The sequence below is a fragment of the Plecotus auritus genome, assembly GCF_963455305.1.
Source record: "Plecotus auritus genome assembly, chromosome: 9".
In the NCBI taxonomy this organism is placed as follows: domain Eukaryota; kingdom Metazoa; phylum Chordata; class Mammalia; order Chiroptera; family Vespertilionidae; genus Plecotus; species Plecotus auritus.
Genome location: NC_137783.1, coordinates 64,522,170 through 64,537,696, shown reverse-complemented (window position 1 = coordinate 64,537,696; position 15,527 = coordinate 64,522,170). Strand labels below are relative to the sequence as shown.

General features: G+C 50.9%; 1 protein-coding gene across 1 annotated transcript; it reads left to right on the top strand.

The window, feature by feature from the left end:
* Positions 1–8,794: 8,794 nt before the first annotated feature.
* GPR15LG (G protein-coupled receptor 15 ligand) lies at positions 8,795–14,017 on the top strand (the record flags this gene model as incomplete). The annotated part of the gene is made up of 3 exons (XM_080642873.1): positions 8,795–8,864; positions 10,405–10,494; positions 13,703–14,017. 3 exons carry the CDS (start codon positions 8,795–8,797, stop codon positions 13,786–13,788), a joined length of 246 nt encoding a protein of 81 aa, XP_080498999.1. The 3' UTR covers positions 13,789–14,017.
* Between the last annotated feature and the right edge of the window lie 1,510 nt (positions 14,018–15,527).

The window sequence follows — 15,527 nt, the reverse complement described above, 5'->3', positions numbered from 1 at the left end:
TGTCACGGCACTGTTCCCATTTTCTCATCTAAAATGAGGACAGCAGAGCCCACCTGAAGGTGACATGTGCTGCCACTTCGTAAACACTGGGCATTTTAGCTACTGGGGTTGGTTTGTTTTTTGTTATTTTCCCCCTGAGAAAAATTCTATTTTTTCCCTACTTTGGTTCTGGTACAATGTTAGTGTGACCTTAACGTGAAATCTTAGAGGCCCTTTTGTCTCCAGTCACATTTTGGAACCCAAAGTTCATATCTTCATGCTTGGATGGTATCACACACAAAAAACAAAATATCATTTTAAGCATGGCTGTGAGGCAGAAGCTTATCCAGGAAATCAAGGGTGCTTGTTTTTTAGTGACCTAGTTTTTTACTTTTTCTGACTTTGTTAAGACAGTGAAGACCTTTCAGTAAAAAGTGTATCTACCATGCTAGCTGGCCAGGGGAGGCACATCTCCCTGGAAACAGGCATTGTTTGTTATGGTGTCAATACGAGAAGCGAACAAAGGACTGAGTTTCCAAGCTGTCCCAGGAGGAATTCTTCAAGTAAATACAGTAGTTACAGTGCACAAAAACAGGCATTTCATAGAGCAGAAGGATGACGGAGGACGAGGAGGGACATGGAGAAAGATGGCAGGAAATGAGAAGTTCCCTTGAAACCTGGTTTCCTGCTCACAACATGTATGTTCTGTGCTTAGAACACTGACCTATTGGCCTTTTCTGTGCTCTTTGAAGTGTTAGCATCATGTTTCCTTTAAAGTTGTTCATCTGTATAGAATGTGTCCACATTGGAGTTCCTGAAACTAAATGATACCCAAGATTTGTATCATCCCAGTAGGGTGGGGGGGTTCTAGAGAGGCTGGTGTGTGTGTATTGTGTGCTAAGCCCTTTGCACAAATGATAACCTTCCTTTGAACTAGGTGCTGCTGTCTTCATTTTGCAAAGGAGTACACTGAAGCCCCAAGTTTAATTTTTGTAACAAGATCATATGGCTGGGAAGGAGAAAGTGGTAGAGTTGAATGATCCTTCTAACCTGTTACACTGGGAAGTTTGTGATGAATGCCATAGGGCTGAAATCCTATTTGAGAATCAAAAGTACTGTACCAATTAAATAGGCAGGCTGGGATTCTATTGAGCATACCTAGGACGTTAGAATTCTAGTGTTTATCAAAAGGAATTGACCTCGGTCAAATGGTGATGATGCTTTACTTCCTCAGGTCCTATTTTTTTACTTTATTGATTTTTTACAGAGAGAAAGGGAGAGGGATAAAGAGTTAGAAACATCGATGAGAGAGAAACATCTATCAGCTGCCTCCTGCACACTCCCTACTGGGGATGTGCCCACAACCAAGGTACATGCCCTTGACCGGAATCGAACCTGGGACCCTTGAGTCCGCAGGCCGACGCTCTATCCACTGAGCCAAACCGGTTAGGGCTCAGGTCCTATTTTTTTATAGATAGTATCAGAAGTTCCAGTCCACTTGGAGCTACAAATCAAGCCTTTTTTTTTTTTTCTTTTTAAGGTGAGTGTAGTCGATAAGATGGACTCCTCCCTAAATGTACTCAATTTATGTCACTCAAAATGGAAGCCATTTTTCAGGAGAAGACATGAAGGCTCTGACCTGGAGGACTTGCTCTTCAGCATAGCAGCTCACGAAGATGGAGAGAACGCCCCCAGTATTAACACTTGAAAGCAGCAAAGGAGCATTTTGTGTCAGAAGCAAAGATGAAATCAGAAGTCTGATGGAGGAGGGGATGTGTGGACTATCTGGCCAGTGTCTCCCAGGGCTGCTGGCCAGTTAGCATGAGGGCAGGTCCAGCACAGTCTCTTCCGGCCTGAGCCTTCCATTCTGCCTGGTTCACAGCTTCTATGGGTTCCTTACCTAGTGAGATGTCAGTCCTAAAGGGCCTCCGCCTTCTATCTTCACTGGAAGGTTGATGGGTGGAGGGGTGTTACAACCTCGCTGGTGCATTTGGGAGCTGGGGAGTACCTGTGGCTACACTCAGGAATACAGGATATTTTCTGGCAAGACTAAATTGTCATTTGTTCTCACAATGAGGCACACAAGTCTGGAAACAATTTTTTAAAAAGCTCTTGCTCTGGCCCGATTGGCTTGTGGACTGAAGGGTCCTGGTTTTTTTTTTTTTTTTTTAATATATTTTTATTGATTTCAGAGTGGAAGGTTAGATAGAAACATCCCTGATGAGAGGGAATCATTGATTGGCTGCCTCCTGCACGCCCCCTACTGGGGATCGAGCCCACAACCCGGGCATGTGCCCTTGATTGGAATTGAACCAGGGACCCTTCAGTCCGCAGGCCAACGCTCTATCCACTGAGCCAAACCGGCTAGGGCAAGGGTCCCGGGTTTGATCCCAGTCAAGGGCATATGCCTGGGTTGTGGACTCAATCCCCAGTAGGGGGCGTGCAGGAGGCAACCAATCAATGATTCTCATTGATGTTTCTCTCCCTCTCCTCCTCCCTCTCTGAAATCAATAAAAATATATTTTAAAAATAAAAATGCTCTCCACTGAGACCCTTGTAAAAGCTATCTGATCAGCTGAAGCATGGTGTCAGTTGGCCATTGTACCCCCAGACTAGGCTTATGTGTGCCTGGAACACGTGGGCTACTCACCTGTACCCCAGTGGGAGTGTGCATAGCATCCCAGCTGCTGAAAATTGGTTCATGTGGTGATCTCAGAGAGGGTGTCTTAGTTTCATTTACTCAGTAGCCGTGTTACCTTGATGCTAAGATGCAGTATTTTCCAGTTTCAATTTCTTTTTCTTTTCTTTTCTTTTCTTTCTTTCTTTCTTTCTTTCTTTCTTTTTTTTTTTTTTTTTTTACAAAACTAGTGTATCTTAAAATTAGTGGCATTTTAGAACTGAAGAAATACGGTGTTTTCCATAATTTCCCAATAGTTCATTATCCTGTAAGAACAGGTATCTAAAGGATAATCATGGTAATTGCCAGTAGCTATTAACTTTTCCCAATAATTCAGAGGGAACCTTTCACAAGACAGTACTAGCCTAGCCCCACCCAGTTAGGTGTCTCGTGGGCTTGAATGCTGAATGACCCAAACAGAAAGACCAGTGGAAGCTGAGAGCACAAGTGATGTGGTTTGATATGACTTCGTTAGGAAGATTCAGGGATTTGTTAGGTTGGTTCAGTTTGGTGCTTCTTGAAACCAACTCAGCACCAGCTGTGGGGAGAAACATGAATCCTTGTGTCTGCCCTTTCTGCCCTGCCATCAGCCCAGCTAGAAGCAGGCTGTCGAGAAGACAGGCATCTGATGGGCAGAGGCAGGGTGGCAGCAGGAGAGAGCTCGTGGGAGGAGGCCAAGGCTTGGCTGGCTTGGAGCAGGGGGTGCTGGAGCCGGAAGCTCTTAGGATCGGTGGGGAATTTCCGGCACAAACACAACTGTCAATCACAAGTCACTCTTTTTAAGAGATCAAGTCAACAGATACATGTTAGATGCTGTATTAGATACCATGCCGTTAAAATGTGAGAAACAGCAATAAGTGACCCACGGTAGTTATGAAATACTTACCTAGAAACTCCAAAAGCATGATCCAGACTGAAGGTTGCAGGAGTGCAGGGAAGGGACAGGTGTGCCAGATGCCCACAGGAAGGCAGGTGTCCCCCCATGCCCTGCAGTGGGCTGATGGCTGGAGGGGGCTTTTTGCTTTGGTGGGAAGGGAATGTCTTGGACACCCCCACACACAGCATCAGGGGAAGTACCCTGGCCCCCCTTGCAGAGGACCCAACCTCTGCTAGCACACCCAATGTATCTGTGACTCTGCTTGTGTCTCAGGGTGTATCACCCTTGCCATACTGGGTGCCTCAGCAAAGGAAAGCATGTGATCACTACCTCATTTAAGTAGAAGTCATTTTAAAAGAAGTTGGAAAAATTATGACAAGATCGTCACAATTCTAAGTGGCAGGGAAAGGGACACTTGGTAGGAAAATGAGGTGTTTGCTACATTTTCCAGTATATTATAGCTGGCCCTAATTAATTTTTTACAAAGAAAAGTACATATGGTGAGAAAGTCCATTGAAACACACTTTTCAAAATAACCATGAAAGCAGAACATCTCTCCACCCTGAGGACTTGGCATGTCCCATCTCCGAGTGGACCTGGACCCAGAGCCTTCAAGGTGCTTGTGGCCCTGACAGGCTGTTGGCAGTGAGCCCAGTGTTGAAGTTTTCCCAGGACTGCCGAGCTCTGGCCACACCTCAGACCTCGCCCTGTCCCTGTGGTGCCAGGAGGGAGGGTGGGGATGGGGAAAGCTTACACTTCTGTTCTGGGAAGCCTGCTGTCAACCCTGCAAGTCAGAGGCCAGACACTGACAGACAGGATCCATCCCAGCCAGCTCTGAGGGCTGGCAAAAGCGGCGACCTTGACACCCCCTTCTCCCTGTGGCCCACGCCTCATGCGTGTTCTACAGGGTCTCCCTTCTCTGTCAGAATCCACAGCTGTGAATGGTGCTGGCATCCGTCATTTAGGCCTGAATTTTAGAATTTATTTTTGTCCTGAATTGTGGCAAGAAAACAGTCATTGCTCTACATCAAGCATGTCAAACTTGAGCCAGCGGGCCGCATGCCTCATTTATTTAAACAAGGCATGCGAGTTTGACATGCTTGCTCTACATTGAAGAAGCACCATACATCCTTGAACACAAGTGGGGATTGCTATTTTTTGGAGACAGGTTGCACCCCAATTCCAGCAACCAACCACCTAATAATAAGATTATCTTCAGATACCAGGACGCGTTAGCATTGCACTCATCACAAGGATCTGTTCCTCTCCAGCTGCAGCTGCTGTTGTAATTCAGAACAGACACTGAGAACAGCACAGCTGCGCAGCAGTCCCAGGGCCGCTCAGTGGCAGAGTTCCGTTATTCACACAGCCCAAGGCCCTGAAGAGATGCTGTCGGACAGCCCGAGTCAGAGGGAGAGGCCTGTCCCCACCTCCGTTCTCTTCATGCTCCTGTAAATGAGTTTAAATGAGGGACTCTAGATGATTGAGTTGTGATAAAGCTAATTTATTATTAAAGCATGCACATTCATTAAAGAAGCAAGGCAAGCAAACCTATCCATCTGGCTTATGAAGCGCAGACGGGCGCTCAGCTAATCTGAAGAGCAGGTTGGGTGAGAGTCCGAGGTGTTATGTACCCTCCTGGCTATAGGTTTCAGAATTGCCCTGCTGCATATGTGGGTGCCGATTAATTCTCAAGGTTCCTTTTTACTTTGTTGTGGACTTCCCAGGACATGTGAGAAGCACCTGGCAGCTTTATCTTGTGAAACCTTGAAGATGCTGGCTTCTCTACTTAGTAAAAGAAACGGCTGTTTCTCCTTTCTCCTTCCCCCTCCTTGCCTGCATTCTTTCCTGAGGGAGGCTTTAACCATTTGGTCTCAAAGATAATGGCTTGTTATTTACAAGCTGGCTGCAAATTCCCACACTGTTTGGTCTTGTTCTAACTTTCTTGTTTCAACTTCCCTATTCCTCCTGCCCCAGCTTGTTCCTTGCTTCTCACTGCCCTGCAGCAGAGCCTGGGCCATGTGGCTCTAAGGCCTGTGCTTCTTAGAAGACCAGGGTCTTGAGTCCCCCTCCAAGCTGAAACTACGGGTAGGTGTGAAGGTGTCGGGCCAAAGGCAGAACCTCCATGGAGAGGAAGGGCAGAAGGGCAAGGGGCTCAGAGGCAGTGGCCTCACAGGTGCTCCAGCAGGACAGGGAGTACAAGCTGGAAGACGGCCCCCTTTTGTGTCCCGGAGCAGAAGACGGCATTCCAGCATGAGCCCCGGGGAGGAACCCAAGTCCTGCTGGCAGCCACCGTGGTGGGCAGGTGGCCCGCTGTCCCCTGTGGGTCGATGGCCCCCCAGTGGCAGAAAGAGAGAGTAACGGGGAGGGTGCACAGCATCCGGGGAACTGAGGGGCCAGCCAGGCCAGGGTGGAGGGAACAGACAGGATTTACCAGCCTTGACCCCAGAGGCAGGCTGGAGGCTCATGAGGAAACGCAGATCAATTGTAAAACAGAGAGGAAGCCATTAGTTTTTTGTGCATTTTCAGGGTGGCATGTGAGCTAGCATCAATGCTGTAGATTATTGTCAATCCCATGAGCTCTTGTGGAACCAACACATCAGAAAAGAACCTCAGCTTTGGAGTCAGACTGACTGCTGCTAAGTTGCCATAATGTTTCCTGTGAGGGGAGGAACGTTTTCCCTGTAACAAGATGAAACTAAATGCTTGTGTCTCTGAGGTTGGGGAAGAATTCCATGAGAAAAGAATTGAAGGATCACTGAAGTAGTCCCAGGAGTCTGACCCCTCCTCTTATAAATTCACCTGGAATTTGCTAAGCAAATAAAGGAGGGAGCGTCATTGCAGGGCCAGTAATTGCAGGGCTAGTACCACGCCCTGGGAAGAGAAGTGGTGGCCGAGAGTGAAGGGAGGGACCAGCCTAAGGCGCATGGCTTAAGAGGAGGTGCTTCAGGCAGTTTCCTAATTAAAAACCAGAAATTTGACTTGAAACCATTTCCTTCCTGGCATCCCCCTGTGTGAGTTAGGTGAGCCTCTAAGACATTTTCTCAGGAGGCTGCCAAGTGTCAAATCATCTTTGGAAATTATTCAACGCCTCAAACTTGATTATTTTTGTACCCAAACTGCATATGCTTAAACTAACAGATGTTCCTGTTAAAAATGCTCCTCATTTTCACCTCTTTCAGCTCAACATTAGATTTCAAATATTCTAAAGAGCCAAAGGCATTTCTTCCTTTTTAAAAATAAGACATCCACAGCCATCTGTCTTTGAAATGTTAAGAAAGCAGGTGAAAATCCAAGAGCAGGGATTGTCTTTGGGGTGTGGGGTTTTGGGTAGAACTTGCACTTTATACCCTGTGTTATTAAATTACTCAGGCAGAGGTTGCTGAAGTAACTTTTATAAGCATTTAAAAGCAGGTGGTATTCTGACATCTGAATCCATCCTTCCCGCCAAGCATGCGATCCCAGGGACACCTGCAAATCTGAGAACAGTGTGTGTGGTTGTGCAGGGAACGGAAGCTGAGAGAGCCAGCAGTTGCTCCTGCTCTTAGTTGTCAGTGCCCTTATGATCCTGTTCTGTGTTGAGAAGCTGGCAACTATTTCTGACTCAATAGCTGGGTGGCTGAGGGCATCCAAAATTACTCAAGGCCTGGACCTTGGGAGCAGATGAGTACCTCTCTTCAGTAGGCAGAGTCTCTCCTACTGTCTCTGCCATTGCAAAGCAATTAGAGTTCAAGTCTGAGTTTGACTGCATTTCTGCCCTGGGCCAGGGCGGGCTTCCTCCCCTCTGATGCTGGTGTGCCAGTACAGAGAGTAGCTGTTACAGCAGGCAATGGGTGAGTGCAGCCAAAGGTATGCTATCTCCCAGAGGACTTGGTGGTGGCACCCCAAGTCACCCAATAAAAGCAAATAAAACTGTGGCAATAGTTCTTGATAGGAACCATGGATGTATTCTAACTCAGAAAGCACCTGTCACATGCTAAGAATAGCTGCTGCTGGCAGATGCAGCTCAAGACAAGTCCCACTTTTCCCTGGCCCTCCTTTCAACAATGATCGCCCTCAAACCTCTCCTGGCACCAAGACTGGAGTTAGCTCTGGAAGAACCCGCCCCCCCACCCCCCAGGTCTTCCTGGCCACACCCTCGCTTCCTGGCCACAAGCCATCAAGGCTGGGAACCGCTTGGAGAGGAAAGCAGACTGGGGCTGGGTGACTATCAGCAGGACGTCGGACCTCAAGCCAGCAGCCCCTTTGTGTGGATGGTTTAAACACACAAAAGCACACAGGCTGACTGTCATGACATCCCCTGGGCCCTGATTGGCTCACTGAGCTGACGGACACTGTTGTCTAAATTGTTCCCTGAGCTCCAGCGGGGGAGGCTGGGGAGGGCGTGGCTGTCAGTCCCAGGCAGCCTGAGCATCTGCATGGGCTGCTGGGAGCAGGGGGCCTGGAGGCTTGAACCAGATGCCACAGTGTCCCATGCGCCTGTGGGCCGGAGTGGAGCCTGCTCTTGGTTAGAAGGGCACACGTATTAGGGCAAAGGAGAGAAGGACATGAGAGCACCAGGGGAAGCACACTGTGTATCTCACAGCTGCCCCACTAAGAAAGCCCTGAGGCCGGCACGGTGCCTTCCACCCCTGGGCCCAGCACTCAGCGCACGTGCTATGAGCAGGCCACGGAGCTTCCGGGCCCACGCGCAGGCAGACCCTCCTCACACCTGGTTTCTCATTGGACTGGAGGAAGGCAGCACTTGACCCTTCACCCCTGGGAATCAGTCAGCGCAGGCTCCGGCACTGCTGTGTGGAGAGCAGAACCAAGCCCGGCTCTCTGGATCCCGAGCCGCTGCTCCCACATCCCCCAGTGCTCTCAGCGCTCCCCAGTCTTTGCCCAGGGCTTCACCGGCCTCCTCCTGCCACAGCTCAGCAACGAGCAGGAAGAGCTGCGTGGATGGGATGATCACAGACACGAAAAGTTAATGTTCAACCCAGGGAAGTGGCTCTTCCTGGCAAGTTTCCTGCTCTGGCCACCGAGGCCCCTGGGAGCTCCCTGGGCTGGGCCATAGCTCTGCTTCCCACTCACCAAAGGCTCTCACCTTCTTGAAAAGCTGGTTTTTTCCTTTTGGGAGGGGCTGACTCTACTCTTTATGAGAATTTCAAGGTTGCTGTGCCCTGCCCATTTGGGAACACCTCTCCAGCACTTGGTGTCCTTGGGGAGGATTTCCGGGGCGCAGCTGCCTCCCAGGACAGACACGGAGGCCCGGCCGCACCATGCGGGCTCTGGTCCTCTCCAGCCTGCTCTGCACGCTGCTCCTCTGCTCCTCCATCTTCTCCGTGGAAGGTAGGACTGTGCGGGGTGCTGGGCCTGATGGGGTGTCAGCATCAGGAAGGCTGGAATCAGGAAGTTGGAGGGCAGGCCCCTGGCAGGCAGGCCTGGGCCCCAAAGAGGTCATCCTCCTGAGTCTCTGCAGCACTTCTCCCCACAGTGTCACACCAAGGTGGCTGGGAGTCTTTGCCATCATCTCCTCACAGCTACAGCACACAGGCAGAGGGAGGGCAGGCTCCCCACGCAGACCAGACAGGGGATCCCCGCCGGATTGCTCTGCACCGAGGTCCCGCCTCGCTAGAATTCAAGGGCCACTGTGCTGTCCTGTGTCACACTCAAAGCACAGTAAATGTGTGTTGAATGAATGAATAAATTAATTAATAGATTATCTGAGTCTGAACATCTCCCAAACTCATGCATAGTAGACACTGTGGCAGAAGGCATGAGAGGGTACATGTGGGGTTTAGAAGTGGGGGGCGATCCTGTGCCTCTGTGGATATGAGTATTTTGTAGATAGCTGAGTATTTTGAGCTTTTTCTCTTATCTAACCCTCTAGAAACTGCCTACTTTTACTCTTGTTTTAGTGGTTACGGTTATTTAACATTCATTGGGGTTGAGGATAAAGAAGTATGTATAGGGGCGAAAACACCCATCATTTCATGCTGCAAGAATAGCCATGTTCAACATTTTGATTATTTCTTTTCAGTATTGCATGCCAACCTTTTTTGTAAATGATAAACCCCTACATGTTCGATGTTGTGTCTTGTTGTTTATCACTGCATGATGATGCTCACCAAGCACAGTTATGATTGAGATCCTAGGAGCATTCACACCAGCATGTCAGCAGCAGTGATCTCTGAGCAAGATGATAGGAAGGATTTGTTTTCTAACGTGCCTGCAGGAACATTGTGCGTCTATGACATGGAGCTAGGGCCTGGAATTCTCATACACAGGGCCTGGCAGTGCAGACAGGCCTCCATTCACCATGTTGGAGGCTGCCACTGCTCCTTCATGAGGATTTAATGACGATAAAGCTCTTTCCCCATAAAGTTTCCTGTCCGTTTAGGAATATCTCTGGCAGATTCTCCAAAGCAGTGCTATTCAACCAATATTTTTCAGGTATAACTTGCCATCAAGTGAATGTGCATGATGAATTTACATGCTTAGACATTTAGATGGTTGACAACTTTGCACTATTTTAGGTATGTGGCCAAGGCATATGTGTACATAAAATAATTCTTATATTTAGGGTTATTATCTTAGGCTCAATTGCCACGGTGAGAGCCATGGTGTCAAAAGGCAGAGACACTTTCGAGTGAATGTTTCTCGGACAAGAACATGAGGAACAGATTCTGGGGGCAGAGAATCCCTCCACATCGACTTTAATATTCCTGAAAAGTAAATCACCTCCAGGTCCCTCCTTTACTTGGGCCTCCCAGAGCCCATCCTGAGCTTTCTCAAGCAGCATGTCTGAGCCCTGAGCCGTGAGAGCTGAAGCTCACGCCAGTCATTCCTGCACAGACCAAGCCCAGTGCCCCTCTGTGTCCGCCCTCAGGAAGAAGGCACCCCCGGCCTCCTGCCAAGCCCTGGAAAGGCAAGCCCTGCTGTTCCCAAGTTCCTGATCCTGCCCTGAGGACCCAGAAAGGTGAGCACCGCACCCCGTGGGGCCATGTCAGCCCCGCCCAAGCCTGGTATGGAGGGGCCATAGACAGATAGGATCGCTGTTTCGTGGGGCTTCCCGTCTGTGGGGAAAACTGACCACCCCAGCCCCAAAGTCAACAAATGAATCATTTTGAACTCAATATGTTCTGTCAAATGAAAGAACAGGATGCAATTAGGAAATGGGGAACAGAGGGTGGAGGGAGAGGGTGCAGGCAGGGGCTCTGTGATGTGCAAGAGGAAGGCATGGGGGGCATAGGGAGGGGGTTGAGAAGTGCTCATGGAAGCTACCAACCAAGGCAGGGCTGGTCTTGGGGCTGGCACAGAGGTCAGGCAGATGAGGCCAGCAGGTCGAGAGTCCCAGAAGTACAGGCAGGGAGAAGGCCTGGGCATGGCTGGGTGGCAGGGGGCATGCAGTGGGGGAGGCTGCAGGCACCCAGGTCCCAGCCAGGCCAGGGGTAGACTGACGCGTGGGCGTGGGCTGGCCCGGGTGCGAGGTAGGAGTGCTGGACCTCTGCTGACCTGTGGTAAGTGGGTCCTAGAGCCTGGGGCTAGCACAGTCCTTCAGGGTAAGCTGCAGAGCCTGCCATCAGCCAGGCCTGACACAGAGCCAGGGCGCCTGCCCCCACTCCCCGCAGCCTAAGGTCCCCTGCAGGACGGATTCAGGCACCAGGCTCCTCCATTACCATTTGTAATGGAGGATACAAGTTTGACATGCTTGATGTAGAGCAATGACTGTGTTTTCTTGCCACAATTCAGGACAAAAAAACCCTCACTAAAATTCAGGCCAATTAAGTATCCTCCATTACCATTCCCGCTGGCTCTCCTGCACCCAGGCCTGACCAGCTCCAAGAGCCTGTGCACCAGAGGGAGCTGAGTGGCTCAGCCTCAGGCCACTCCTTTGAGGAAGGGCATCGCCTCCCGCAGGGGCCAGTAGAAGTACCAGACCTCACACCCTGAGCCCAGGGCACCCAGCACCCAGGTCAGGTGGAGAGTGAGCCTCTGACGGGCTGCCTGGAGCTCAGCTCCCACCTGAGGCCCAACCAGGCGCAAGAACCGTGTTTCACGAAAGAAATAAGGCAGAAACCTAGGAAAGAGAAGCAGCATATACCCCATGTGGAGAGAAGGCATGCTCAGACCCTCCCCAGGATGCATCTGCTTGGAGGCGGGAGGGGAGTTAAGGACGTGTGCACAGCACATGCTAGCACACGGCTCCCACGAAACAGCTGGCAGCTGCCATGCGCAGAGCTAGGAGATGGTGAGTCACACAGGACTCCAGAACAATCCATGTGCGAGGCTCTCGTGGTGGATCGGGATTTCTTTCAGTGTGTACATTTTTAAAATTCCAATGCAGAAATTTGCAAACAACTTAGAACAAAGAGAGCAAAACAAACAGTTCTATTGTGTCCTTAGCAATCTCAGTTAAACCCGGGAAGCATGGTCACTGCTTCACAGACTGGGAAACTGAGTCTGAGGCAGAGCAAGGAGACCAGTGTGTCCAGTCTTCCCACTGCAGCCACGCTTCCCCCCCCCCCCCCCAGCCGGCTTCCCGCAGCGCATTTATGAAGCGATTCGCATGCCCCAGGGGACCTAGGACTCACCGCGGCCCTCAGCCACCTGCTCCACCTACTGGCCACCGCACTCCTCGCTAGGGTCCATATAACAATTGAAGCTGCCTCACCGGCCAAGGTGGAGCCCGGGGGTCCTGAGTGCCCTCCGTGTGCCTGCTGTTTCTTGGGAGGAAGTGTGAGCGGGCCCAGGATGGCGGGGTCAGGAAGCATCGAGGTGCACGCTGAGAGCAGAAGCCATGTGTTCTCGGCCAGGCGTGGGGGGCTCCTCATGTGTGTGGCCAGCAGCGGGGCGGGTGTGCCGGCTCTGCTCTCTTTACTGACGAAAGAGTGTCCATGCGCCTGTCCTTGGAAAGAGAACATAACCAGGTGGCCTGGAGGCGGTCCCTGCGCCCAGGTGGGCGGTGGCCCATGCGTGGACATCAGCTGCTCCTCAGCCTCCAGGCTCTCCTGAGCTCTGTTTCCCTGCAGGTGCCGCGCTCGGAGGAGGGGGCGGGGAGTGGGTAGGGACGGGGACAGGAAGTGCCAGGCATAGGACTCTGGGTCAAACCGACAAAATCATCTTCAAAAATCAATGTGCCAAGTGGCCAATTGCTGAAGTTACACAGACCAATTTACTAAAAAAGTCTTTTTCTCAAGTGTTAGAACCGTGTAGCACTCTGTCCAGCTGCACTGTCATATAGGCAATTTTTAAAGCAATGTTCAACCTGTTGGCCGTGAGCACTGGAAGGGCATCAGGCGTAGGCTGGGGTCAGATGGCAGCTGTTTAGGCCCCACCTCATAATAATCCTAAGAGTTAGGTACTATTACTATGGCCATTTTTACACATGAGGAACCAAAGCACAGAGAGGTTAAGTAACTTGTTGAAGGTCACACAGCTAGTAAGTGGTAAACCTGGCTCTGCCAAATGACCTGGCTCCAGATTCTATGTTCTTAACTCTCTCACTGCCTTTCATAGTAATAGCGTGGAAACAGAAGGAGGAAAAAAAAAGAATAATCCCATTACCATAACTTAATAACCCTCTCATTCGTGTTTCCTTTGTTTTGTTATGCAAAATGTTTGCCTGGTTTTATTTTTTATTGTATATCATTCTTCAATTTTTAAAATTCACACTACATCATAATCATTTTTTTCATGTTGCAACATAGTCTTCATAATCATAGTGCTTTATTACTATTAAATTTTTCCACTATTGAAAACAAAACTCTGAAGAATACCTCAGTGCATGCAGTTTTTTCTTTTTGTGGATTGTTCGTCCCATAAATTCGTCCCAGCTCTGTCACACACATTGCTGAAAGATTGTCTGAGGGTGCCAGGGCCTGCATACATGTGGGCAGGGCCTCCACCCGGCCCCTCAGCCTCAATGGACTCTGCTCTTGGCAGAGCCAACCAAGCAGCTAAGCCACCTTCTCTCCATCTCCTGTGAGGAAATCGGATTTCTCTCTGACAGATGAAATAGCCTGGGCTGGTCGTGCTTGGAGGCCTAGTCTGTGCCTCGAGGAGGAGGGTAGAGTTTGATTCATGCTTTGATTTTTTAAGATTGTGTCTAGAAGCGAATCCTAATTGTGTTCTCCTCTCTCCACCACTGGGTCTGCCTGCCGTGTCTGCTCATTGCTCCTTCCCAGGGCACCGTGTGAGGATCTGCAAACCATGCAAGTTCAAGCCAGAGTCCCCCTTCTGGGTAGTGCCCGGGGCGCTCCCACAGGTTTAGTGTTTCCCAAGCAAAGCTCAGTTCCTGAGGCACCCAGAAGCCCCCGGCTCCCCTGGATCCCTTCTGGAGTGGGACTGAGGCAAAGGCCCTGGGACTTCCAGCACTGGAAGCCTCTGCCCCAAACCACTGGTCTCCTCCTTAAAGACACAGCATCCCCCGCGCCACATTGAATTGTTCTTGCCCTGCCTTTCAGAAAAGCCACAATAAAGAAAGAAGAGCTTGGAATGCTTGTCTTTCTGAGTGTCCTTGGACAAATAACCTAGCACCTTGGGACTCACATCAGCGTCAGAGATGTAAAAGCTGGTGAGGAAAAGACAAGGTCAGGGAAGGCCCCCTCGTCGCTATTCTGAAGGCCTCCATTCTCCTCCTTCAACCTTCACTGCTGTGAGCTGGGTGTTGGAGGGCTTCCTCTTGGGCAGCAAGGGCCCTGGGGGAGTTCCAGAATTTCAGATCCTGGTCCCATTGTGCCACCAACCATCAGAGTTACTGTGAACCAAGCTCAGCCCACCTTGCCTCAGTCCCCACCTGGCCCCTGTGGCACAGACAGGATTCTCCTGGGACACATGCAGCTATGAATTCAGAGCCTTTAGAGCCTGCAGGGTGCAGGGAGCAGGCTCCCCAGGGCAGCTGACTAGCTGCAGGGGCCCCACCGTTCCACGCGCCCAGCCCCTCCACTTGTATCCAAAGGCCCCTGAGGGGTCCTTTCCTATCTTCCCCATGAGAGTCAGCAGGAATCTATAATAATCCTATCTAATAAAAAGGGAATATGCTAATTGACTGCCCCACCCTCAAAGATGGCAGCGCCCACAGCCACAAGATGGCGGCGCCCACTCCCCTCAGCCCCACCGGGGTGGCAGGCACATGGCAAGGCTGGGCCCACCCCCAGGTAGGCCCGGCTGCTCTATGTGCCTGCCTCTGGAGTCCCCCAGTCCCCTCAGCCCCCCAGCCGCCCAGGGCCAGCCTGAGGCTCAGGTAACCAGGGCCGACGGAGGCTTGCACTGCCAGCAGTGGCAGCAGCAGAGGTGTGATGGGGCGTCGCCTTCCCCTGATCACAGGGTTGCCTCCCGCCCCTGAGGGCTCCCGGACTGTGAGAGGGAGCAGGCCGGGCTGAGGGACCTCCCCTCCAGTGCATGAATTTTCATGCACCGGGCCTCTAGTAAAAGAATAATATGCTAGACTGGACAGCCGAATGGCCTTCTGGATGACCTTTCAAACGAAGGCTGGGCTGCAAGGGCCAAGCCCCTTGCACGAATTTCGTGCATCGGGCCTCTAAGTGAATAATAATCAGACAAATAAATAAGCAAAATGCATGGGGCATCCTTGTTTGGGCAAGTCTGTCAGAAGATGTGAGCCCCAAGGTTCTGCTCAAGGAAAGCCCTTCACCACAGCACACCCAATGTGGAGCGGGGAGAATGAGAACAACGACAGTAGCAAGGCCTGCGCCAACACCCCAGGATTCAAGTCCCAGTCCTGCCCAGGATTCCTCTTTTCTGTGAAATAAAGCTCACAGGACCTACTTAGAGGGCAGACAGGAGGCTCCAACTAGTAGATGGATGTAAAGTACCCACAAACAAAGGGCTGGCTCATAGGGCCAGGGCGGGTGAGCTTGGTTCAGGGAAGTCCCTGCCTCCCTGCCCCCACCCGGGGGAGTGTTTGTGTCCACGATGAATACAGAGCTGCAGGGCTGCGGCTCAGAGGGGCAGATGGCTCAGGTCTGAGAGGCTTATCTCTCAGTAAAG